This window comes from Haliotis rufescens, unplaced genomic scaffold, assembly GCF_023055435.1.
Source record: "Haliotis rufescens isolate VD_foot unplaced genomic scaffold, xgHalRufe1.0.p SCAF_32, whole genome shotgun sequence".
NCBI classification, from domain to species: Eukaryota; Metazoa; Mollusca; class Gastropoda; order Lepetellida; family Haliotidae; genus Haliotis; species Haliotis rufescens.
The window spans coordinates 1,881,165-1,905,685 of record NW_025964024.1 but is presented as its reverse complement, the minus strand read 5'-3'; the positions used below and the strand labels follow the sequence as shown (position 1 = coordinate 1,905,685).

General features: G+C 41.3%; 1 protein-coding gene across 2 annotated transcripts in view; it reads left to right on the top strand.

Annotated features, from left to right (window-relative positions):
• Window positions 1–22,612, top strand: part of LOC124126530 (NXPE family member 3-like) — a 71,510-nt gene extending 48,898 nt beyond the window's left edge. Inside the window, exons 2-4 of one of the 2 annotated variants that reach the window (XM_048380654.1) lie at window positions 17,170–17,823; window positions 18,914–18,975; window positions 20,975–22,612. In XM_048380654.1, the coding sequence (XP_048236611.1) occupies window positions 17,170–17,823; window positions 18,914–18,975; window positions 20,975–21,753 (1,495 nt within the window). In that variant the 3' untranslated portion in view covers window positions 21,754–22,612. The remainder of the gene's footprint in view (window positions 1–17,169; window positions 17,824–18,913; window positions 18,976–20,974) is intronic. The other variant, XM_048380655.1, reaches the window with a different exon arrangement.
• The last annotated feature ends 1,909 nt before the right edge of the window (window positions 22,613–24,521 follow it).

Genomic DNA, 24,521 nt, shown 5'->3' with positions numbered 1-24,521 from the left:
TTCAAGGTTCCCTACGTTTGCTTCAATATTTTTGGAGGTACAGCTGTCGTGGACAAGGGTGATTAGTCCTCCTCCCTTATTGCCTGGCATAAGTCTTTTTCTGTCTTTTCTATATTGGGTATACCCAGGTAGTGTGAATTTGGCTTTTTCACTGAGTTTAGTCTCCTGTATTAGAATGACATGAGGCTTGATCACCTTTTTTTGACGAGTGCAGTCAGTTCATTGCCGTGGCTCTTAAGGCCATTTGCGTTCCACTGTAGTAAAGAGAGAGAGAGATTTAGGAGATTTTACGACCGCTTCAGCCGTCGGCTATTTCGCAGTCGGGGCCAGGCGGGTTTAATGTAAACAATCAATAATGGGAAATAAAGGTATAATCGGCTGGCCCAAAAAACTGTAATTAAAAGGAGAAAAGCGAGAAAAAGAAAGCAGTAAAGTTGGTGAGAGAGATAAGACAGTTTAGTGGGGGGATATGCAGCTGTAGGAAACCTATATTACTTGGGAAACTAATGGGAGAGACGGATACTGGAAGAATCAGTTAGGCTGATATACTAGTGTAGTGGTATCACTATTTAACAATAAGTTGTAAAAATGTAGGGGGGAAGTAACCTATTCTATCAGTAAAAATAGAAATAAAAAGGGACTCTTGGTTATTTACGTTGGGGGGGGGGGGGGGGGGGGGGGGTCAGGCTTGTGTGGGGGGGTGCGTGTCTGGAGCGAGTTGGCTGGGCTTGGGTAGATGGCTGGTTTAATGAACATGGTATTGTGTGTCTGGTTATGAGAGAAGTTGCCGTGAGCGTGGATGGAGCTAGCTGACTGGGCTTGGGTATATGGCTGGTTAAATGAACATATAAATGAGTGGCTGGTTATGGGAGAATTTGTCGCGCGGACGTCGGAGAAGACAATCCGTGCTAAGAATTTGGATCCCGATCCTAAATTGTAGAAATGGTGATTTGGTGATAGCTGTTATTTACTAAGATTTGTTTGGGATAATTCTAAAGTCTGTGGATTAAGTTTGTTGATTTGAGAAATTTGGCTATATGGGTGAATTTAGTTGGGTTTTCAGTCGGGTTTATTAAAAGAAGAATGTTGTTTCTATAGTGGGGGGGGAGAGAGTTATATAGATGATTTTGTTGGATTTTGTAGTGTTTGCAATGGTTAAAAATGTGATCTAGGTTTTCTGGTATATTACAGTGGATGCAGTTTGGGTGGGGATGTCTGTTTTGTTTGTGTAGAGTTTCATTTATGTTGATTTGGCCGCTGAATATTCTATTAATGATTTTTTCCGTGATAATTGACTTTGTAAAGTTTCGACATTTAGTAACTGGTTTAATGAAAAGTGATTTGGTCCAGTTGGACTTTGAATTTTGAATATTAGTTTGGAAATTTTGACTATTTATGTTTTTTCTGATTAATGATTTGACTTCGGCCTTACTTGTATTGAAATTTATGGAGGGTGATGGGTGAGTGGTTGCTAATTTTGCTGCTGTATCTGCTAAGTGATTTCCTTGTATTCCTATGTGTGCAGGTGCCCAGAGTAATGAGATTGTTTTGTTTGTTGCTGTGATATTGTTGTGAATGAGTATTATGTTGTTTATAATATCTTGGCGTGTTTTAGATGTTTTGTTGTGTATTTGGGATAGGGAGCCTAATGAGTCTGAAATAATTAAGAAATTTGTGTCCTTGGATTGTTTAATGTAGTGGTAGGCACATTGGATGGCGAGAAGTTCTGCTGTAATAGTATGTGAATAATTAGTATAATGAAAATTTGTAGTAATGGGAGCTGGTTGGGTGACTTGTATTCCTAGTCCTGTAATGTTGTTGTTGTTTTGGGAGGCGTCAGTGTATATATGTGAGTGATTAGGCCAGTTTTGATGTATGTATTGGTTTGTTATTTGTAGTTTGTCTTGTTTTGTTAGGTCGGTTTGTGAAATAAAGAGTTTATGTAGTGTACAGTCAGTGCTTGGAGCCGGTTTGTCATTTATATAGGTATGGTTGGGGGGGGAGTGTTTGATATGTTCAAGATTGTGGGTTTTAATAAGTTTGTATAGGTGGGTGATGAAGGGGGCTAGGTTGTTGTTGTTTTTAAACTTTTTGAGTGTTGCAGGTCTAAGATGTTTGTATTTGTCTGTAATTTGTTTGAATATAGGGTTGTGTTGGGCCCCAGCCCAGTAATTTAGTGTAGTTTGGTCACGTCTAAGCTTGATCGATGTATTACCTGATATTAATAATAGTGATATGAGAGAGGCACCGGTTCTGGTCCCCAGGGCTGTTTTTAGGGCCTTATATTGTATGGAATTTAGTTTTTGGTTAAGTTTATCAGTGATTGAGTGGAGAACCGGGGCGGCGTAGTCAATTTTGGGTAGAATGAGTGATTTATAGATGTTTAGAAGGGTTTGTTTGTCAGCTCCCCAATCGGAGCCGCTGATGGCTCTCATTAAGTTGAGATCTTTTTGACATGATGCGACCAAGTTATGAATATGGGGTGCCCATGTTAGTTGTTGGTCAAATGTTACTCCTAGGAATTTTGCTTCATTTTTGAATAGGATGGGTTCATTATTAAGTGTTAGTTTAGGTGTGTATTTTTGCATATGTTTATTTTTGAATAATAATCCGATGGTTTTTTGTGTATTAATTTTGAAACCCCACTGGGAAGCCCAGTTTTGGATATGATTTAAAATAGGTTGAATCCTTTTTTGGATTTGATTTATTGATGTAGACGACGTCCAGAAAGATATATCATCAGCGAATTTAGCAGTTGTGGTGTTAATTAGGTTTGGGGGGAATATGTCGTCTATCATAAGATTAAACAGGGTTGGTGAGATAATGCTTCCCTGTGGGGTGCCATTTTCTAAAGGATGAAGATCTGAGAGAGAATTGTTTGTTTTGATTATAATATTTCTGTCAGTTAGAAAAGAGTGAATGAAATTTAGGATTCTACCATCTATGTCTTTTTCTCTAAGTTTTTGAATCAGGCCATTATGCCAAACCATGTCGAAAGCTTTACTAAAATCTATGAAAATGGCCAGAGTGTATTGTTTCTGGGCGAGTGCAGTTTTAACGTCGTGTTCCAAATGTAGAATATGGTCAAGTGTTTGTCGATTTGGTCTAAAGCCGCTCTGGTCCTCCTGTAGGAGGTCATGGGAAGAGATTTGGAATTTTAATCTATTATTAATAATGGATTCCATAATTTTACAAATATGGGACGTGAGAGAGATAGGTCTATAGGAATCCGGATCTTTAAGGGGTTTCCCTGGTTTTAGAACCGGTACTACCTGAGCTGTTTTCCAGGATTTGGGGATGGCGCCAGAAGTCCAAATTTGGTTATAGAGTTGTAATAAGAGTTTTTGAAATTTAATTGGGAGATGGTTAAGAATGACGTAGCTGATATTGTCCGGGCCTGTGGCTGGGGTAGTGTTTTTACTGTGTATAGCTGTTTGAAGTTCGTGTATGGTTATTATTTTGTTAAGTGCTTTGTGAGTATGGGGGGGGCTAGGTGTGTAGATGGGGTGATTTTGGATTTTGTTTTGCATGCTTGGGGTGTGGTTGGTGGAGCTACTAGTTGCCGAGAAGTGAGCAGCCATGGCATTAGCCTTTTCTTTGTCTGTATTGAGGTTAGGGAAGGTGGGAAATGAGTGAGCTTTTGAATTACCTTTAATTGATTTAAGTTTTTTCCATAGAATTTTGGTATTTTGTTTTCCCATTTTCAAGGTACTTGTAAATTGTTCCCAATGTTTTCTTTTGGCCGCTCTTATTAGTTGTTTAGTGGAGTTTCTAAGCGCTATGGCTAAGGGGATTTTAGTTTTATCCCGCTTAGCCTTGTTCAGGGCTTTTTTCCTTAACTTTCTAGAATTTTGAATGTCGGGGCTCCACCATGGGACGGATATGTGATTGGGGGATAACTTGATAGTGGGGATGCATTGGGTTGCTATTTTGTGTACTGTGTTTGTGAAATTAGTGTTGAATGTGTCATTGTCTTGATTGTGTATATTATGGATATCTGTTTGGTTACACAGGTTGTTGAATTGCGTCCAGTCTGCTTTTTTAAAATTGAAAATAAGTTTCTGGGGGGGGGTGATCTGAAGGGGGGTGGGGAGGGGTGGGAGGGGGGATGGTACTGGGGGGGGGTTATGGTTGTAGAGATTTTGATGGGGAGGTGGTCGCTACCCCAGGTATCTGTATAGACCTCCCAATTTAATTTAGATTGTAGATGGGGTGTACAGATGGAGAGGTCGATGGCAGTGGGGGATTGGAGGTGGTTAAGTGGAAATCTAGTGGGTTGGTTGTTGTTTAGACATATAAGGTTGTTAGTTTCGATCCAGTTGTTTACAAAGTTACCATATTTATCAGTAAAGTTTTTTGTGCCCCACAGTGGGTGATGGGCGTTGAAATCACCAAGAAAAAGAGTGTTTTGATCAATAAATTTTGTTAATATGTCCAGGTCCTCAACTGATAGGGGTTTATTCCTAGAGTGGTAGACGTTTATAATAGTTATATTTGTTTTGTTGATGGTGGTTTTTATAGCCAGGCATTCCAAATTTGGGGTAGGGATCTCGATTATATCATAGTTAAGTTCTTGTTTGATAAAGATACCCAGCCCTCCATGAGGGGGGCCTGGGAGATTTAATGGACGTGGTCTGTCCTTCCGAATGAAAGCATAGCCTGGTATTTTGAAGGCTTTTTTGGGTGAGATTTTAGTTTCCTGGATTGCAATTATCAAGGGTTTAATTTTTCCAAGGGCAATGAGTGCCTTGAGCTCATGCCCATTGGTGGTGATTCCATTACTATTCCACTGTAAGAACACCATTATCGGGTTTTAGAATGGGGGGGCAGTTGATTTTGAATGGGATGGTGTTCTGGGGCTAATTTGGAAGATGTATGTAAAGAAATGGGATTATTTAAGCGCTCTGACAGCTGATTGGAAGTTTTGGAAGGATTTTTGGTAAACAGTGGTAAGGAGGGCCAGGGAGTGGAGTTTCTTAAGGTTGGGGTTTTTTAGTAGGATAGCTGCAGACAGAAATTCGATCAGTTTGTTTGTGTTGTGATGAAGTTTTTTGGGTGTGACTGCTGGTATGGGTGTTGTTTTGAGAAGTTGGAGTTTGTGGTTAAGTAGCTGTTTTCTTGTGGTGTTTATTTTGTAGTTGATTTGTCTGTTTTTGGTTTGATTGTTGGAGGGGACAGGGATGGCTGACTTTGCTGGGGGTGGGGCTTGGGCTTGGGGGAGGGAGGTTTGGGGTGGGGGGGGGAGAGAGAGTGGAGGGGTGGGATTTGGTAGGAGGGGGGTGGGGGGTGGAATGGGTTGGGGTGGGATGGAAGGTGGGTGGGGGATTGTAAGGAGTAGGCGTGGGTAGCAGGGCCCTGGGTGGTGGAAGGTACATGCTTGGCCTAGGGGGGGGGAGGAAGGGGGTGGGGGTGGGGGGGGGGCCAGTTGGAAGGGGGAGGGTGGTGGAGGGGCCGACAGGGGGGGGTGGACCGGGGAGGGGGTAGAGAAGAGTTGTTTACGTTTAGTTTTGGGTTGGGCTGGTGGGGGGGGGGAGGGGGTTGGGATTGGGATAGGGAACTGTCCATGGAGTCTGATGATGTGTTTAGGTCAAAGTAGTCAGGAATGATGCTGTGGATGATGGCTGCTGGTTTGGGAAGGTGGTCTTTGGTGATGTGTTTGTTTAATTTGAGTATGTGTGTTTGTTTGGTGGGGCAGGTGTTTTGTGTAGCTGTGTGGCCTTCCACCTTGCATTGAATGCAGTAAGGGGCCCATGTGCACTCTGTGGCTTCGTGGCGGTACGAGCCACACTTTTGGCACATGGGTGGCTCACGACAGGTGGATGTGGGGTGGTTAAATGAGTGACATATGTAACATTGTTGTGGATTTTTCCTAACAGGGTGGACTTTGTAAGTGAGTGTGCCAAATATGATATGTGTAGGTAAGTTTGTGGTTTTGAATGTGATGAAGACTGTTTGTGTGGTTGTCCTGCCCGGGACGGGTGTACGGTTGTTTATATTCTTGAAATTTATAATTTTAGGTTGTGTCTGGATTTTGTTTGCCATGTGGATGTATTCTTGGATGTCTTGTTGTGTGTCTCTGTGGTCTATGTGTATAACTCCCTGTATTTCTGTGAACCATTTGGGCACCTGCCATGTAATGTTTAAACCATCAATGATGGGGTGTTTGCTTGCATGTATAAGTGCTTCATGTGTTTGTAATGTGAGTTTGTATCCTCTGCCACATCTGTTTATATATTTGTAAGTTATGTTGGCTTTGTGTAGGCAGAGGGCGAATTTGTTAGTGGAGAATGTGTCGTTTAGGGGTGTGGATGTTGTTGAGAATGCTAGTAGGATGTGTTTTGGGGGGGTGGATGATTGCGGGGGGGTTTGTTGGGAACAGGTTTTCTTTTGGGTGGTTTGGGTCTCCAGGGGTGAGTGGGAGGGGCGCTTTGTTTGTTTTGGGGATGGTGGTTTTTTGGCAGTTGTGGTGAGGGGGAAGGAAGTTTGTTGGGGGGGTTCCTGAATGACAATGATTGGTTCTAGGTGGATTTGAGATTGGGCTATGGGTGTATCGTTTTCCTTGTGGGGGGGGGGGGTTGGGGGGGGTGGGGCCAGGGGGGAGAATGAGCTCGTCCAGGTCTAAGCCAAAGTCAATGGGGATTGGGTTGGAAATATTTGTGGGTGTTAGACCTGGGAAATGTTTATTGCTATGGATAGGGGTGGTAAAAAGCGATGTTGATTGAGGTGATGTGATGGTAGGGGAGGACATGATGTTTTGAATTGTGGGGGGGGGGGGGGTGGTGGTGGTAGGATGTGATACGGTATGGGCACAAATACAAATTGATACAAAACAATAGAAACAAGTAAACTTGGGGGAAGAGAAGCATGCAATAAGAGGATGAAGGGAGAGAAAAATGAGTACTTAGCCAGAGATTGGCGAGACGTGTGAGAAGTAGGCTGTGGTCTCGTGGCCTAACGGCCAAGGCCGCGTAGCGCAGTCTGGGCGAAGGTGATTTACCCTCTGAGTTCGAAATCCCGAGATTTGTTGATGTGGAGTTCGAAATCCCTTGGAAGATCTTTGAATCTTTGATTTATGTATCCAGAAAATGGCGACCGGTCATACCGGAAGTAAACAAATTTGATTTGACCTGCCACCCTCGTCTCCTAAACCACTAAATATATGCCCAAATAATGAGCCAAACGTTTAGAACCTCCCAAATAAACTAGTCAACTTCCTAATGTAAACAATACTCGCCATGCGGATCGGGATCGAAATTTCTAGCGCGGACGGTCTTCTCCGACGTCCGCGCGATCAAACCTAATAAACCAGCCTACATAATCCCATTCTCAATTAACCATACACCCAAGCCCACCAAGCACTGCGAGATGCACAACACACGGACCTAGACCCATTGTACCCCTCTCCCCCACCCCACCGGCTATAGACTTACGCTAGGCTTTTATCTCCTTTTTTCTTTGTTTACTAATACCCATATTATTAAAGAGGAGCTTAACTACCTGTATTGTCCCACTATGCTCTACATTAGTTAGGGTACATCTTAGGTATTAGGACATTTCTACCTTTTCCCTCTCTGTGATAGGTTATTCCCCTTCCTTTACAGTTTTTTGGGAATGGTGATTATGTTTATTATTCCATTATTTATTGTTTTTTCCCCACCTTCCCCGACTGCGAAATAGCCGACGGCTGAAGCGGTCGTTAAATCACCTAAATCTCTCTCTCTGTTTGGGAGGGTCTAAATTTTTTCTATTAGGTTGGTGTCTTTAAGGAAAGTGGCTATTTGTAGGTAAATCGCTGGTGGGTTGTCGGGTTTGAATAGCAGTGTTATATTATTGTTGTATTTGGGTGGGAGAGAGTTGTAAAGTGTTTGTTGTTGTTGTTTATATTTACTACAGGTGGTGAATATATGTTTTATGTCTTCTGTTGTATTGCAATGAATGCAGTTTGGGCTTGTATGTCTGTTTTGTTTGTATAAGGTTGCGTTTAAGTTTGTTTGGTTACTTTGTATTCTGTTTATGACTTTGTCTGCTAAAATGGAGTTTGTGTAATTTTTGCATTTTGTTGTTGGTTTGCTGAATAGTGTTTTGATCCATTGGGATTTACATTTTTGAATGTTATTGCTAAAGTTTTGTTGTATTATATTGTGTTTTATTAGAGTTTTTGTTTCGGCTTTGCTTGTGTGAAATTGTAAAGTGGGTGTTTGGTCAGTAGTTGCTGTTTTTGCTGTTTGGTCTGCAATTTGGTTGCCTGGTATGCCTGTATGGCTGGGTATCCATACTAATGTTATTGATTTGTTGGATGTTTTGAGTTTTGTATGGGTGTTTATTATTTGTTTGATTAAGTCGGGTCTGCATTTGGAAGATTTGTCTGATATTTGTTTTATTGAATTCAGTGAGTCAGAAATTATGATATTTTTGTTATAGTTTGATGTTTCTGCCTGTTTATAGGCTTGGAGAATGGCTAATAGCTCTGCTGTGTTTGTATGTGAGTAGTTTGTATATTGGTATTTCTTTGTGCTTTGTATGGGCTGTGTTGTATGGACACCCAGCCCTGTTTTTTGGTTTTTGCTGTTGTATGATGCATCTGTATAGATGTGTGTATGTTCCGGCCAGTTGTCATGAATATAATTAAGTGATATTGTTCCCTTTTCTATATTTGTGAGTTTGTTATGGTTGTTTAATAGTTTGGCTAGGGATATGTCTATTTCGGGGGGGGGGGGGGGAAGGTCAAGAATATAAGTGTTGTCTGGGGGTGAGTGAGTTATGTGTCCTAGATTGTGTGTTTTAATGAGATTTTGCAGGTGTGTTATGAAGGGTGCTATGTTTGTCTTGTTTTTGAACTTTTTGAGGGTTGCTGGTCTTGAATTTTTGTATTTGTGAAGTATTTCGTTGTAAATGGGGTTTTGTTGTGCCCCAGCCCAGTAACTGAGTATAGATTGATGTCGTTTGAGTTGAATTGATGTAATGCCTGTGATGATTTGCAGTGTATTAAGGGAAGTGCCATTTCTAGTCCCCAGGGCTATCTTGAGGGCCTTATATTGTATTGAATTGAGCTTTTTTTCCAATTTATCTGTTAAAGAGTGAAGGACCGGAGCGGCATAGTCTATTTTTGATTGAATAAGGGTTTTGTATATGTTTAATAATGTTTGTTTGTCAGCTCCCCAGTGAGAGCCGCTGATGGCTCTCATTAGATTAATATCTTTTTGGCAGGAGTTGACCACGTTATTGATGTGGGGAGCCCATGTGAGATGTTGGTCAAATGTGACTCCAAGGAATTTTGCTTCTTTTTGGAATTTAATATTTTCTTTAAGGAGTGTAAGTTTGGGTGTTAAATTTGTCATGAAAGGTTTTTTGAAGACAATGCCGATGGTTTTTTTGGTGTTAATTTTGAACCCCCATTGGGAAGCCCAGTTTTCTATTTTCGCAAGAGTTGGTTTGATTCTATTTTCAATTTGTTTTATGGATGTTGATGACGACCAAAATGATATATCATCAGCGAAATTAAGCTGTGGTGGTGTTTTTTTGGGTAGATGGGAATATGTCATCAATCATTAGATTAAATAGGGTGGGGGACAGGATGCTTCCCTGGGGGGTGCCATTTTCAAGAGTGTGGGGGTCTGATAGGGTGTTGCTTGATTTTACTGTTATGTTTCTGTTATTTAGGAAGGAGTGAATGAAATTTAGAATTCTCCCATCAATTGCTTTATTTATTAATTTTTGAATTAGGCCTTGTTGCCAAACCATATCAAATGCTTTAGAAAAGTCTATAAAAATGGCCACAGTGTATTGTTTTTGTGCTTGGGCTGTCCTAACATCATGTTCCAAATTTAAAATATGGTCTAGGGTCTGTCTGTTTGCTGTAAAGCCGCTCTGGTCCTCTTTTATAAGGCTATTGTTTTGTATTTTATGCTTTAGTCTGTTGTTTATTACTGTTTCCATGATTTTACATAGGTGAGATGTGAGAGAGATAGGGCGGTAGGAATCAGGGTCATTTGGGGATTTCCCTGGTTTTAGAATTGGCACCACTAGAGCATTTTTCCATGTTTTGCCAGAAGTCCAAATCTGATTATAAAGTTGAAGTATTAATTTTTGAATTTTGATGGGGACATGATTTAGAATTTTGTAACTTATGTTGTCTAATCCGGTGGCTGGGGCTGTGTTTTTGCTTTTTAAGGCGTTTTGGAGTTCGTGGATGTTAATAAGTTTGTTTATTGCGAGATGTGAGAGTGGTGATCTGTTTTGGAATGCAGGTTGAGTGTTTATTGTGTCTTGTATGTGTTTGGAGTGGTTGGCGGAGCTACTTACGGTCGAAAGATGGGCGGCCATGGCATTGGCCTTTTCTTTATTTGTTTTAAGTAGGGGAAAGTTGGGCGAGTTGAAGGATTTGGCGATGCCTTTTATTGCTTTGAGTTTATTCCACAGAATTTTTGAATTTTGTTTGCCCATCTTCAAGGTTGATGTAAAAGTTTGCCAATGATTTCTTTTTGTTGCCATTATTAGTTCTTTGGTAAGATTTCTTTGTTTATGAGCCAAATGGAGTTTAGTTCTATCATGTTTTGCCTTATTAAGAGCTTTTTTCCTGAGTTTTCTAGATTGAATAATTTCAGGGCTCCACCATGGTACTGTATTATGTGTGGGTTTTGTTTTGGTTATGGGAATGCATTTAATGGATATGTTGTATAGGGTATTGCTTAGGTTTGTGTTGAAGGTGTCGATGTCAGTACTATGTATATTGTGGGGGTCTATCCGGTTGCATAATATATTGAACTCCTGCCAGTCAGCTTTGGTAAAATTGAATTTAGTTTGTATGGGGTGGTCAGAAGTGGGGTTGGGGTCAGATAGGGGTTTATTAGGAAGAATGTTTATAGAGATTTTTATGGGGAAATGATCACTACCCCAGGTGTCATTGTGGGGGTCCCATGTGAGTTTTTGAAAGAGTTGGGGGGTAGTGATAGATAAGTCTACTGCAGTGGGGGATTGTAAGTGGGTAGTAGGGATTCTAGTGGCTCTATTGTCGTTTAGGCTAATAAGATTTTTGGTGTCTAACCATTCAGTTATATATTTTCCAAATCTATCTTGGTAATTTTTAGTGCCCCACAGTGGGTGATGTGCATTAAAGTCTCCTAGAATGAGGGTATTTGGGCCTATAAATTTGGAGAGAATTTCTAAATCTTCAGGTTTAAACGGTTTGGTTTTGGTGTGGTAGCAATTAATTACAGTTATTTTAGTGTCATTAATAGTGATGTTAGCTGCCAGGACTTCTAGGTTAGGAGTGGGGATGGGTAGTTCTGTAAACTGGATAGTGTTTTTGATGAACAGGCCTAGTCCTCCATGGGGGGGGGGGCTGGTTTATTGGGTGGTCTGGCTCTATCTTGTCGAATGAAAGTGTAGCCTGGCAATTTGAAGGCTTTTTTAGGAGATATTTTGGTTTCTTGTACTGCTATTACATATGGGGCAATTTTGTTTAGGGCAATGAGGGCCTTGAGACCATTACAATTCCACTGTAAAAACACCATGTTCTGATTTGAAGGTTTTTGGGGGTGTTAAGGCCAAATGCATGGTGCTATGGGGCTAATTTGGAAGAGGGGTTGGGACTGATTTAACTTGTTATTTGAGAGCTCTTAAGGCAGTTTGGAAGTGATGGTATGGTTTTTGGTATAGGTTAGACACCAAAGCTATGTTGTGGATTTTTTTGGGGGTGGGGTTTTTGATAAGGAGAACTGCTGACAGGAATTCTATGATCTTGTTTGTGTTAGAGTGTTTGTGGGGTGATTGGTTTGGGTGTGGTGGACCTGAGTGATTGTATTTTTTGAGCGAGTAGTGGTTTTCTAGCTAAGTGTGCTTTGACTTTGTGGGTTTTGGACTGGATTTGTAGTTGGGTGGCTAGAATTGGTATAGCAGATCTGAAGAGTGTGTGAATGGGGGTTTGGATAGGTTGGGAGGTGGGTTTGGGGGAAGGTGGGATGGATGGGGGGAGGGGTTATGGCCGGGTTGTGGGGGAGGTAGGATGGGGGGGTGGGGGGTAGGGGTAGGGGTAGGTAGCAGGGGGGTGGTGGCCTTGGGGAGGGTGTTGTATGTTGTGGGTGGGGGTACTGCTTGTGGGGGGCGTGTTTGAGTTGAGTTATCTGTGTGGGGTGGGACAGTGTTTACTGATTGGGTGGGAGGGATGGTGATTTGTGGGTGGAGGGGGGTCTGGTGGGTTGGAACTGGGGTGGAAAAGAGTTGTTTACGTTTGGGCTGGGTGGGTCGGGTCTGGGTGGGGGGAATAGGAGGGGGTAATGATGTGGAGGATGATGTGTCTGATAGATCTTCGTAGTCTGGAAGGCTGTTATATGTTTGTAGTATTCTGGCCGGTTTGGGTAGGTGTTCCTGTTTGATATGTTTGTTAAGCCGGAGGATGTGTTGTTGTTTGAGTGGGCAAGTATTTTGTGTGGCTGTATGACCCTCGGTTTCGCACTGTATACAGTAGGCCGCCCATGTGCATTCTGGGGTTTCGTGTCTGAGGGACCCACATTTCTGGCACATGGGCGGTTGTCGGCAAGTGGCTGTAGTGTGATTGTAGGAGTGACATATGTTGCATTGTGGTGGGTTTTTCCTTATTGGATTAATTTTGTACCTTAGTGCTCCGAAAATAATGTGTGTGGGTAGTGTGGTGCTCTTGAATGTAAGGAAGATAGTTTGTGTTGTGGTTCTGCCAGGTATGGGTGTTCTGTTGTTGATGCTCTTATAGTCTGTGATTTGGGGTTGTGAGTGGAGTTGATTTGCTGTTTTGATGTATTCTAGTATATCTTCCTGTGTGTCCCTATGGTCTATGTATATTACCCCCTGTATAGATGTGAGCCATTTTGGTGTTTGCCATGTAATGTTTAGACCGTCTATCATAGTTTGTCTGCGTGCTTGATTTAGTGTGTCTTGAGTGGGAAAGGTGATTTTGAACCCCCTGCCACATCTCTTTATATATTTGTATGTTATGTGTACTTTTTTCAGGCAGAGGGCGAATTTGTTGTTTGAAAAGGTGTCGTTGAGTGGTGTTGAGTTTGTTGAGAATGCCAATAATATGTGTTTGTTTTGATCTGGTGCTGTAGGCTGTTCAGATGTTGAGGTGGTTGGAGGTGTTTGTTTGGCACATGTTTTCTTTGTTGTGAGTGAAGATTCTGTTTGGGATTGGTGTGGTCGTTTTGTAGGTTTTGGGGATGGGGGTTTGGGGGCTGTTTTGGGTTTGGTTTGTTGTGTTTGGGGAGGATGGGGGGGGAAATTGGAGTTGACTGTTGGGGGATGTGATGCTGCTGTGGGGTTGGTTGAAAGAAAATTCTTGTAGGTCTATTCCGAAATCAAAGGGGACAGGGTTTTGGTTGTGAGTGGGTGTAAGTCCCGGGAAATGGGTGTCTGAGTGTATGGGTGTTGTGAAAATAGAGTCTGTAAGGGGGGATGTGGGGGGGGGGGGGGGGGGGGGGGGGGTGTGTGTTTGATGACATGATTGATATAAACAAGGTAATGGCAATATAACACAGGGTTGATTTAAATACTATCAATAGAATATAGAGAGAAAATATATAAATACAACAGTTACCAGAAAAACTAGAAAGAATAGAGGGGAGAGGGAGATGATAAAGGCACTTATCAAGTTTGGTTTTGTCCTTGGGGGTCGCCCTGGGGGGTCAGTCCCTGGCCAAGATGGCCGCCGACTGCCGGCTTGGTATAGTTTTGCTGTCTGTTCCCACTTGGGGTGTTTGTTCGATATCCCAATTTAGGAGATTACGTTGCTCTGGGGCAGTAATCTGCGTGATCTCTGAATTGTAATTTCCGCTATGGTGTTTGCTCCATAATGGTTAGAAACTGAATGCTTACATAAAAAAAAGTTGCTAGATATATAGAGAACTTTAATTTATGGCGTCTTTTAACCATCACGACAATAATACTGAGTGGTCCAAGTCAGGTTCAGGAGAAGTGTGTTTTCACAGAACGAGCTGCTCGGAGATGCAGCACGTATTCTCGCGGTATGGCAGATTACAACTGTCTCAGATAATCCTGTTTTCCTAAACACACTCATAGATAATAGAAGCATTAAGAAGAGTTGAGGGAGAGGTTTATCCTGAAATGCAAAGTGTCTCACCTTACCTTCTCCAAGTGTTACCCTGTGAGTATGATCATTGAAAAAAACCACGACGGATTATGTAAAAGCAAGGGATTTTCCGACCAGACACATACCATGAAAAAAGGGTTTCACTTTTAGTGAAATTTTCTTGAGACGATACAGTGAAAGTGCTCGACTTTAACAGACCAGTTTTCTTTGAGTTATCGTGCAACATTATTAGGTGTTATATAGGTAGAACTAATACTAGTCATGTTGAGAATGTAGAGGATAAAGGGCTTCACTTTGAACTCATGGTTTTCTTTAAATGCGATAAACCGTGACATTATAAAGTGGTACATAGGTAGATATAACACTAATCTATGGATGTAAACACATTTGAAGATAGATCTGTGTGTTTAAAGTTGATTTTGACAGCCCGGGCCAAGTCGGACCGAACACTTCTGACACAGATATTCTTAAGAAAATACAGTAAAAATGCTTCACTTTGAGCCCCTTGTTTTCTTTAAATACGATGTACCGTGACATTATAAAGTGGTATATAGGTAGATATAACACTAATCCAAAGATGTAAACACATTTGAAGATACATCTGGTGTGTTTAAAGTTGATTTTGACCGCCCGGGCCAAGTCGGACCCAACACAAGCCAAACACTTCTGATAGAGACTATGTTGAGAATGTAAAGGGAAAAGGGCTTCTCTTTGAGCCCCTTCTTTTCTTTAAATACGATGTACCGTGACATTATAAAGTAGTATATAGGTAGATATAACACTAATCTTTAGATGTAAACACATTTGAAGATACGTCTGTGTGTTAAAAGTTGATTTTGACAGCCCGGGCCAAGTCGGACCCAACACAAGCAAAACACTTCTGATAGAGACTATGTTGAGAATGTAGAGGGAAAAGGGCTTCACTTTGAGCACCTTGTTTTCTTTCATTACAGCGACCTGAGACACTATAAAGTGGTATTTAGGTGGATATAGTACTTATCTATAGATGTGATTCCATTTGATGATACATCTGTGAGGTTTAAGTTGATTTTGACCGCCCGGGCCAAGTCGGACCGAACACTTCTGACATAGATTTTCTTAAGAAAATACAGTAAAAATGCTTCACTTTGAGCCCCTTGTTTTCTTTAAATACGATGTACCGTGACATTATAAAGTGGTATATAGGTAGATATAACACTAATCTATAGATGTAAACACATTTGAAGATACGTCTGTGTGTTTAAAGTTGATTTTTATCGCCCGGGCCAAGTCGGACCCAACACAAGCAAAACACTTCTGATAGAGACTATGTTGAGAATGTAGAGGGAAAAGGGCTTCACTTTGAGCACCTTGTTATCTTTAATTACAGCGATCTGAGACACTATAAAGTGGTATTTAGGTGGATATACTACTAATCTATAAATGTGAATCCATTTGATGATACGTCTGTGAGGTTTAAGTTGATTTTGACCGCCCGGGCCAAGTCGGACCGAACACTTCTGACAGAGATTTTCTTAAGAAAATACAGTAAAAATGCTACACTTTGAGCCCCTTGTTTTCTTTAAATACGATGTACCGTGACATAATAAAGTGGTATTTAGGTAGATATAATACTAGTCTAAAGATGTGAATCCATTTGATGATACATCTGTGAGGTTTAAGTTGATTTTGACCGCCCGGGCCAAGTCGGACCGAACACTTCTGACAGAGATTTCCTTAAGAAAATACAGTAAAAATGCTTCACTTTGAGCCCCTTGTTTTCTTTAAATACGATGTACCGTGACATTATAAAGTGGTATATAGGTAGATATAACACTAATCTATAGATTGTGTGTGTGTGTTTAAAGTTGATTTTGACAGCCCGGGCCAAGTCGGACCCAACACAAGCCAAACACTTCTGATAGAGAGAATGTAGAGGGAAAAGGGCTTCACTTTTGAGCACCGTGTTTGCTACTGCAATATGAGACATTAAAGTGTTATATAGGTTGATATGATATTATAATTAGCCTATAGATGTAAAGTATGTGTTGTAATTTTAGAAGCGCTTTGACAGTTATTAACACGTGTCGTGTCAGTCATATGACATTCGCGAATATCCACTTGCAGAAAACATCCTGTGTTGGTTTAACATGAATTAGTAAAGGTTAATTAGGTATGCCAAACACGTTAATTAATGAGAGAAGAGTAGTCAAAACACTGTCATTTCGAATTCCTGTCCAGGACATCACACCCCTGCACGCTAAGGTCGGTGAGAAACCTTCTCATCAAAGTAAAGACACAGTCAAGACACTGACTTTTCGGTATGAACTCTCGGTATGTAGCTATAATTATCAGTTTATTACATTGCTGAAGATACATTTTGATTCAAACTCAATTAAATGAGCAAAACCATCCGCTTCTGGGCATTTGAGATCTGCCTAGATATGCACGTTTCGTTTTATTATTCTGCAATCCATTTTTAGTATTACCCGCTGGCCCGGCCCGGCCCGACTTTTCTTGGCCCGACTTTTAGGCAATCCCGTTGTCAACGCTTAGATCACCAAACTGTAAGTGTGATATATGTCGTTCAAACCAGCTCACTCAATCTGTTTCGAACATTCAGCAGAAAATATATATTAACCAGCTGTGAGTTGAGATATCAGATTTTTACAAGCAGTCGTTTAAGGAGGCTAAAGGACCTCTCACTGATAAGGTTCTTGTTTACTTAATATTTTGTATATACATTTATATATTCAGTCTACATGTTTCAGTGAATTAAATACAAATTTGCTTTTGAATATAAAACATGGATAGACCAACCAGGAGTGGTAGATATAATACGTGTCTATAGATGTAAACATATTTGATGATACATATGTGAGGTCAAAGACCATAACATTTAAAATTTATGGTCTCTGGTGAGGTTTAAGTTGATTTTAACAGCCCGGGACAAGTCGGACCGAACACAAGCCAAACCCTTCTGACAGAGACTTTGTTGAGAATGTAGAGGGAGCCCCTTAATGCCGAGCGCCAGACAGGGTAACAACAAGTACCATCTTTTAACGGCTACTGACATAAAACCTTTCATATGTGTTTTGAATTGATTTCAGAGAACAAACGAACAGGGGCAGTTTAAAGACGGGACTTCTATATTTGAAAGAGGAGATTTTATGTTCAGGGTCAATTCACAACAGTTCGACTGCTGCAGACGCAAAGATGTCCTATATCTACCCCATACATAATACAACTTATATCTTGGGTGATCTGATCCATGTGCGAATTGATCTGTTTGATGGTTCTGGTAATCGGAAGTTATCCGGAGGCGATGTTTTGAGGGTGTGGATGGAGGACAAGAAGACTTCAGCTTCCGTTTCTGGTGTCGCGTCCGATCACAATAACGGAAGCTACTCTGTCGCTTTTAGAGCTGTGTGGTCAGGAAAAGCCACCATCAAAGCATTCCTTGCCACAAGAAGGGAGGAGATAGTTCTCCTGTATAAGTTGTACCAAATATATTCAAGTCTCTGGTCGATACATGCTGTATTCAAGGGGGAGAATATAACAGAGAGACCAAGATGTTTTACGAGACCGAACACTCGTGCACAGACACATTGGTGCAACTTGACTCAAGAAAATGATGGATTTCCCTGGTACTGCATGAAATCAAAGAACACCTTGACGAATTGTGACATGTGGATCGAGACGTTCTCTGCAACAAACATCCACTACGAACTTAATAATAGCACTGAAAACACAATATTAAGTTGGTATGTATAACTTCTTCATCTTTTTTCTACATTTAAAGATTCACCATTTTTAATTGGGGGCCCTTCGTCGGGACAGAAATTTCAGAAATGGTCCTTGATCTCTCATCACTATACCCGTGCTCAGGACCATTAAAGGTGATTAACGTGTATGTCCTGAATGGGGCTCTCCTCCCAAGCTAGGATGACATGATATAATTAGACTATTGAACGAGTTCTCGGTATGTACGAGGCACTGGTGCCCTAGTCGTCCATTCGTTGTGCCGAGTTGCGTCCCTTGGGCACGCCAGAAACCTCTGGTCGTGGGTTCGCATCCAGGTTCTCCCCGATTATGTTTCTAGGTTTGTCAGCATACCGGCTTCACCTCGGGTTTGGACATTCGTAAAAGGGTGGTGTTGTGTTTTGTAGCAACGTTAAATGCAAATTTATACGTAAAACAACTAACAGGTAGAAACCGGTTGTAAATCCGATATTGCATGAAAATTGATATTTGCCTAAGAGCGGCGCTTTTAATCTTCCCGTGTACACGCATTGAAAGGTGTTCCTGCTATTGTTTGTGCAAAAGCAACGATCAACAGGAAAATATAAGCATTACAGCAGTATGCAATTGATAACAGACCCGTGAAGATCCGGGGTAGAATATTATAGGTCTTCAGCAACCCATGCTTGCCATGAAAGGCGACTATGCTTGTCGTGAAAGACGACTAACGGGATCGGGTGGTCAGGCTCGCTGACTTGGTTGATACATGTCATCGGTCACAACAAACAAACCAACCAACAAACAAAATTTAATATATTTACCGTCCTTATGGCAACGGACATTTTGCCTATCTCTATTTGAATTTACAAATCTCTGCACTACCATGCTCCTTTCAGCGGCACAGAGTCACATAATTGACAGTTGATTTACGCAAGGCATAGAGCGTAAACATTATGCAAATTGTCGTTTGGCAATATATCGACAAACAAACGCTTCGAATTACAATCGATAACTTAGAATTATTACACATGTTTGATATTCTTCATGTTGTAATAGAAATGGTTATGATGAATTAGATAAACTGTCATGTTTGTATATATTTATTTCGTCAAGGTCTGCAACAAATGCAACGCAAGGCATCTTTAGGAGGACTGTGCCGGTGGTCATAAAAGATTGTAAGTGTTGAAAGCGTCTCGTTCAGTATGAAACCATTTGTATACAAGCGTAAGAACAAAGTGTGTATCGAAAAGGAACATAATATTATATCAGTTGTAACGTTCATTCATTACTGGACATATCATATGATACCTGACCAGTGAAGTTCCCGGGAGAGAATTAGGTCTTCAGCAACCCATGCTTTCTGTAAGATGCGAATAATGGGATCGGGTGGTCAGACTCGCTGACTTGGTTGATGCATATCATCGTACTCCAGTTGCGTTGATCGATGCTCATGATATCAGTCATTGGATTGTCTGGTTCAGACTCGATTATTTCTAGACCTCCGTCACAGGGATGGTTGCTGATGAATGTAATCTGGCCCAAAAGTAATTTAAGTTAAGGAAAACCTTAAATATTATAGTGAACGTTTACATGACGGACATATTGATTTGCAAGTTTTGGGCTTTCGACTGTTGCTTGATAAGATCTAAACCTTTCGAAGACGGAATTGCGTAATTGTGAAATCTTTTGCTGTGGACATTTCATGATGTCATAGAAACATATCATCTTAAACAAGAGCAAATTGTTTCGCGTGTGACAAGTCAGTTTAATTAGCAGGGGTCTGTGACCTTTGGAAACTGGACAGATTTGAGTTAAAGCAGATTGTTGTTTTGGGTGAGGTGAGATGAAATTGGGTTTAACGTCGAGTCATAGATTTTTGCACATATATAGCGACGTGCGTGCACGTATTTATGTGTGGCTGCTTGTACTCGTCCGGAGTGATGATTTATAGGGCTAGCGCACGGAGATACCATGCTGCAGCTTAACATTAATACCCCACTCAGACACAGTATACTGACTCCTAGACGACCAGCCCTTGTTTTAGCCCCTTAATGTCGAGCGCCAAGCAGGGTGACAACAAGTACCAACTTTTAACGTCTTTTGGTATGATGCGGTCGGGGATCGAACCCCGACCTTCCGCTTTTCGAGCAAACGCTCTACCACCAGACCATCCTAATCATTAACTAAGAACGAATATACCAAGAACACATGTAGTTTACACATATCGACGATATGTTTGACATCATTAAGAGAGGTCACGTTTCAACTGTATACTGACTCCGGACCGACCAGTCCTTGTTTTAGCCCCCTAATGCCGGGCGCCAAGCAGGGCAACTACAAGTCCTACAACTACGGGCCATCCGCTCTCCGGGCGGACCCAGGCTCCATCCATAGTCCACAGATTTCATAATTATGTAATTCCTTCAACTCTCAACATGAGTGAGTTGGGTTTAACGCCGCTTTTAACAGTATTCCAGTTATATCACGGCGTATCAGCTTAATGTGGGAGGAAAGCCCGAAGTTATGCAGGTCTCAGACGTTTACCACTTCGGTGAAACCCACGAGCACGGGTATGGTGCTGTCAAACCTACAAAAATAATGGGGGTGAACCGGGATTAGAACCTACAATCATAGGTTTCTGGCGTGCCCAAGGGACGCAACTCTGGACAGCGAATCGCGGCGCCTTAGACGACTGGGCCACCTGTCAAGGCGGGTGACACCAGAAATGGGCTTCTCAAATTGTACCCAAGTAGGGAATCGAACCCGGGCCTTCGGCGTGACGAGCGAACGCTTTAACCACTAGGCTACCCCACCGCCCCCAAAACAATCAATACCAGTAGAGATCCTAAATCCGTTTTAATATAATAACATATTGTTTACATTTCCTTTGCATCTTGTATTGTTATAAATAAAAAAAAAATTAAGCATCTAAAATAAGAAAAATAAAAAATCTGATAACATGATAAAATTGTCATTCATGTGAATGCATATTTCATTTCGATTTCTTAGAGTTCTATGTTCCTTTGCTAAACTTTTAATTGGGCCAAAGCGTCCGACATTCACAATCTGAACTTTGAAATATAAACCTTCACCATGTTAGTTTCCATAACATCATCCTGGTCCTGACAACATGATATAAGATATGATTTGATTGTCACAATGTTTCTGTTTCAGCTAAACTTACGTCAAAACTTACATCAACCCCTATTGCCTGTAACAGACTCGCACCACATCTGACATGGCAAAGAAAAGCTCCGAATGGCTTCTTTTACAATAACAAGTGGAGCTCGCTTCTGTGTAATGACACGCTGCCTCGAACCGTTGATGCGTACAGACATTGCTTGAAAGGAAGGACGCTCTGGCTCCATGGGGACTCAACAAGTATGCAGTTCCATATTCGTCTTCGCTCCATCTTGAACTTAACGTCTCATGCACGTGGACATACGCCTGTTACGGATACAGATTCAACATATAATTTTTCGCTTTCCTGGCATGCTCACGAATTACCATTCTATCATGGATCTCAGCACTACCCGCGGTCAACAAATCAGGCACAGCACATCATGATGGACCGTCTCCCGAACACAACCAAGGATATCGTTGTGTTATATATGTACGTTCATTTCACGCTTGTCCATCCGGATGTGTTTAGGCGACATATTCGGAGACTTGTTCCATCTGCAAAGAACCTCTTGGCACGCGCTCCAAATGTTACAATTGCAGTTCGTGGCCCACATGCATACTTCAGGGCGAGGAGAGGTATGCTGTCTTACTGGGGTATTCTTTATGCTGATATTTGGCATCAGGAATTCGCTTCGCTTTGGGACAAAATTATTTATTTAGATTTCTGGGATTTGACAATGGCTAAACCATCTAAAAATTTTCACCCACACGTGAACACAGTGAAACAAATGGTACACAATATGATGTCATTGTTGTGCTTTAGGACGTGATAGACTTGTCAATGCCGACTGTCGTAATTGTTTTCAAATAAACAGTATTCTGGACATATCTGCAATATGATTGACATAAATAATCGATGGGTATATTTAGAAATGGCGTTATGGTCCTAAAACGTAGTGAAGCAACGAGGCTAGATCTAAAATGTGAATCCTCGTTAGTCTGGAACCTCCCTAGTTCGAAAACCCCTTTATTCCGGAAACCCCTTTAGACTGGAAACCCCATTAGTCCGGAAACCCCGTTAGTCTGGAAACCCCGTTAGTCTGGAAACCACGTTACTCTGGGAATCCCATTCGTCTGGAAACCCCTTTAGTCTGGAAATCCCGTTAGTCCGATCTCCTCGTTAGTCTGGAAATCCCATTAGTCTGGAAACACAGTAGGTTTATATCATACATGTATGTGCCACCATTGTGATCTCAATACTCCTAAATAGCCTTGATACCTCGCTTCATAACGACGGCTGCGTGTGTATCAGTATGTATACAATTCCTGTTATTGCCATACGAATTTGGAATATACTAATTTTCTTTATAGCACATCTTAAGGCTGACATTTTATTGATTTAACATGGTACATAAAAACAAGACCAAATTACATTTTCACTGCTATTATAATTATAATGTAGAAAGAGTTTGCAAAATGATTTCAGATCGTTCACAAAAAACAGCCCATGTTTGACCACTTATCTTTTTGTATCTGTATCCAAATGTATGCAAATGTTGCCATAGCTTGCAAATTGTAATAATTAAATCATGCTCAGTTTCAAGGTATTTCTTCAAGAATCTTATTGACTTGTACATATTTTCTGAATGTAGTTTAATAAATGCACGTCTGAGTTGATTATTCTGAAAACTGTCTTATTTTATTTATGTTCCGATTATGTTACGCTTCGATTGCTTGCAAGAGCCCCGTCGGTGGATACATTTTCATCTTGTTAGGAGACATACCAAGAGCTTTAAACGCCCGTTTCAAGTATTTATTAATGGCATAAACGGGTTTTCCTCTTTCTGCTCACATTGGAAGAAATCATACACCTTAGAACAGTCAACAACGGCGTATACAATCTAGCACGTGCAGTACGTGTTGGCGATGTTTCTCCTACCGTTGTGGGTTCCTCCGTTCAAGATGTCACATAACATGATAGTTTTTTAAACAATATTTTCCAGTGATGGGGAAAAACTAACAAACAGCAGGTGCTGTTGGATACAGGGTACACATTGCCATGTACTGTATTGACTATAGACTATTCCCGACATGGAGTAATTTTGCAATTCATCGTTCTCATTTGGAGCCAAACAGACTGAAGTTGTTAAACATATTCTATCTATTTGCCTTTACAGTCATTGTTGACCCGGGGTAGAATAGTACTTCAGCAACCTATGCTTGCCGTGAAAGGCGACCATGCTTGTCGTAAGAGGCGACTAACGGGATCGGGTGGTCAGGCTCGCTGACTTGGTTGATGCATGTCATCGTATCCCAATTGGGTGGATACCAACAATATCTCTCAAAATGAAAGAAAGGTCATTTGATAAGTAATAAAATCCATAACTACATACAATTTCAATTACAAATTGAAAGAAAGGTGAGTGTCGAGTTGACATGGTAGAATCCCCGCGGTTTGGCCGAAGCCGCCCCCACGAGGATAGATCTTCTGTCTCACACGATAGATACTTCGTCTCTTAGACCTGTATCTAACCACCATGCTACGGCTCACCCGATAGACTTACACAAAGCTAAGCTATATAACGATAGGCTTGACAGCCATTTTGTTGTGAAAGACCACTCGGAAACGCTCGGTAGTAATCGCCTTCTATCTTTCACTGACCAGGGACAGATACGTGCTTTTTCTGCGAGAGTAATATGGAGTAACATACAATTATATCAGGTACACAGAGCATCGTTTAATCAAATTTTAAGGATGATAATGATTGTATGAGAGGAGAGACGTGACTGACATTCACGACAAGCATATTGTTGTAATATTTGCCAAATATAATGTTTCTTCTTCTTAACCTTCTTCTTCGCACCCCCTCTTTCTCTCTCTCCCTCTCTCTCTGTCTCTGACTGTCTCTCTTTTACTCTGAGTGAGTGAGTGTGAGGTACGTGCGCGGTGCGTTCGCTCATGTGTAGTGAAGTTTGTCCTTTTGAATGTGTTTATCATATTATTGTGTTTGTTTCCACAGGTCAAACATCTGTCAAAGTCGCCTCTTCAGGAACCATCTCGGCTATTTTTCGGACACATAAACACTGAGATTACTTACTATAATTTAGGTATCAGTTAAGAGCCTGCACTTTTCTAAAAACGTTATATCGCGTTTATTTAATAAGTAATATAGTCCATAAGTACATACAATTTCAATTACAAATTGAAAAAAGGTGAGTGTCGAGTTGACATGGTAGAATCCCCGCGGTTTTGGCCGAAGCCGCCCCAACGAGGATAGATCATATGCTTCTGTCTCACACGATAGATACTTCGTCTCTTAGACTTGTATCTAACCACCATGCTACGGCTCACCCGATAGACTTACACAAAGCTAAGCTATATAACGATAGGCTTGTCAGCCATTTTGTTGTGAAAGACCTTTCGGAAACGCTCGGTAGTAATCGCCTTCTATCTTTCACTGACCAGGGACAGATACGTGCTTGTTCTGCGAGAGTAATATGCAGTTACTCAACCATTATTCCGGGTCAAGCCGAATAGCGACTCGTGCCCCTCTCGCGGCCATTTTTGTGACGAGGTTCCGTCTAAACGCAAAGGGGC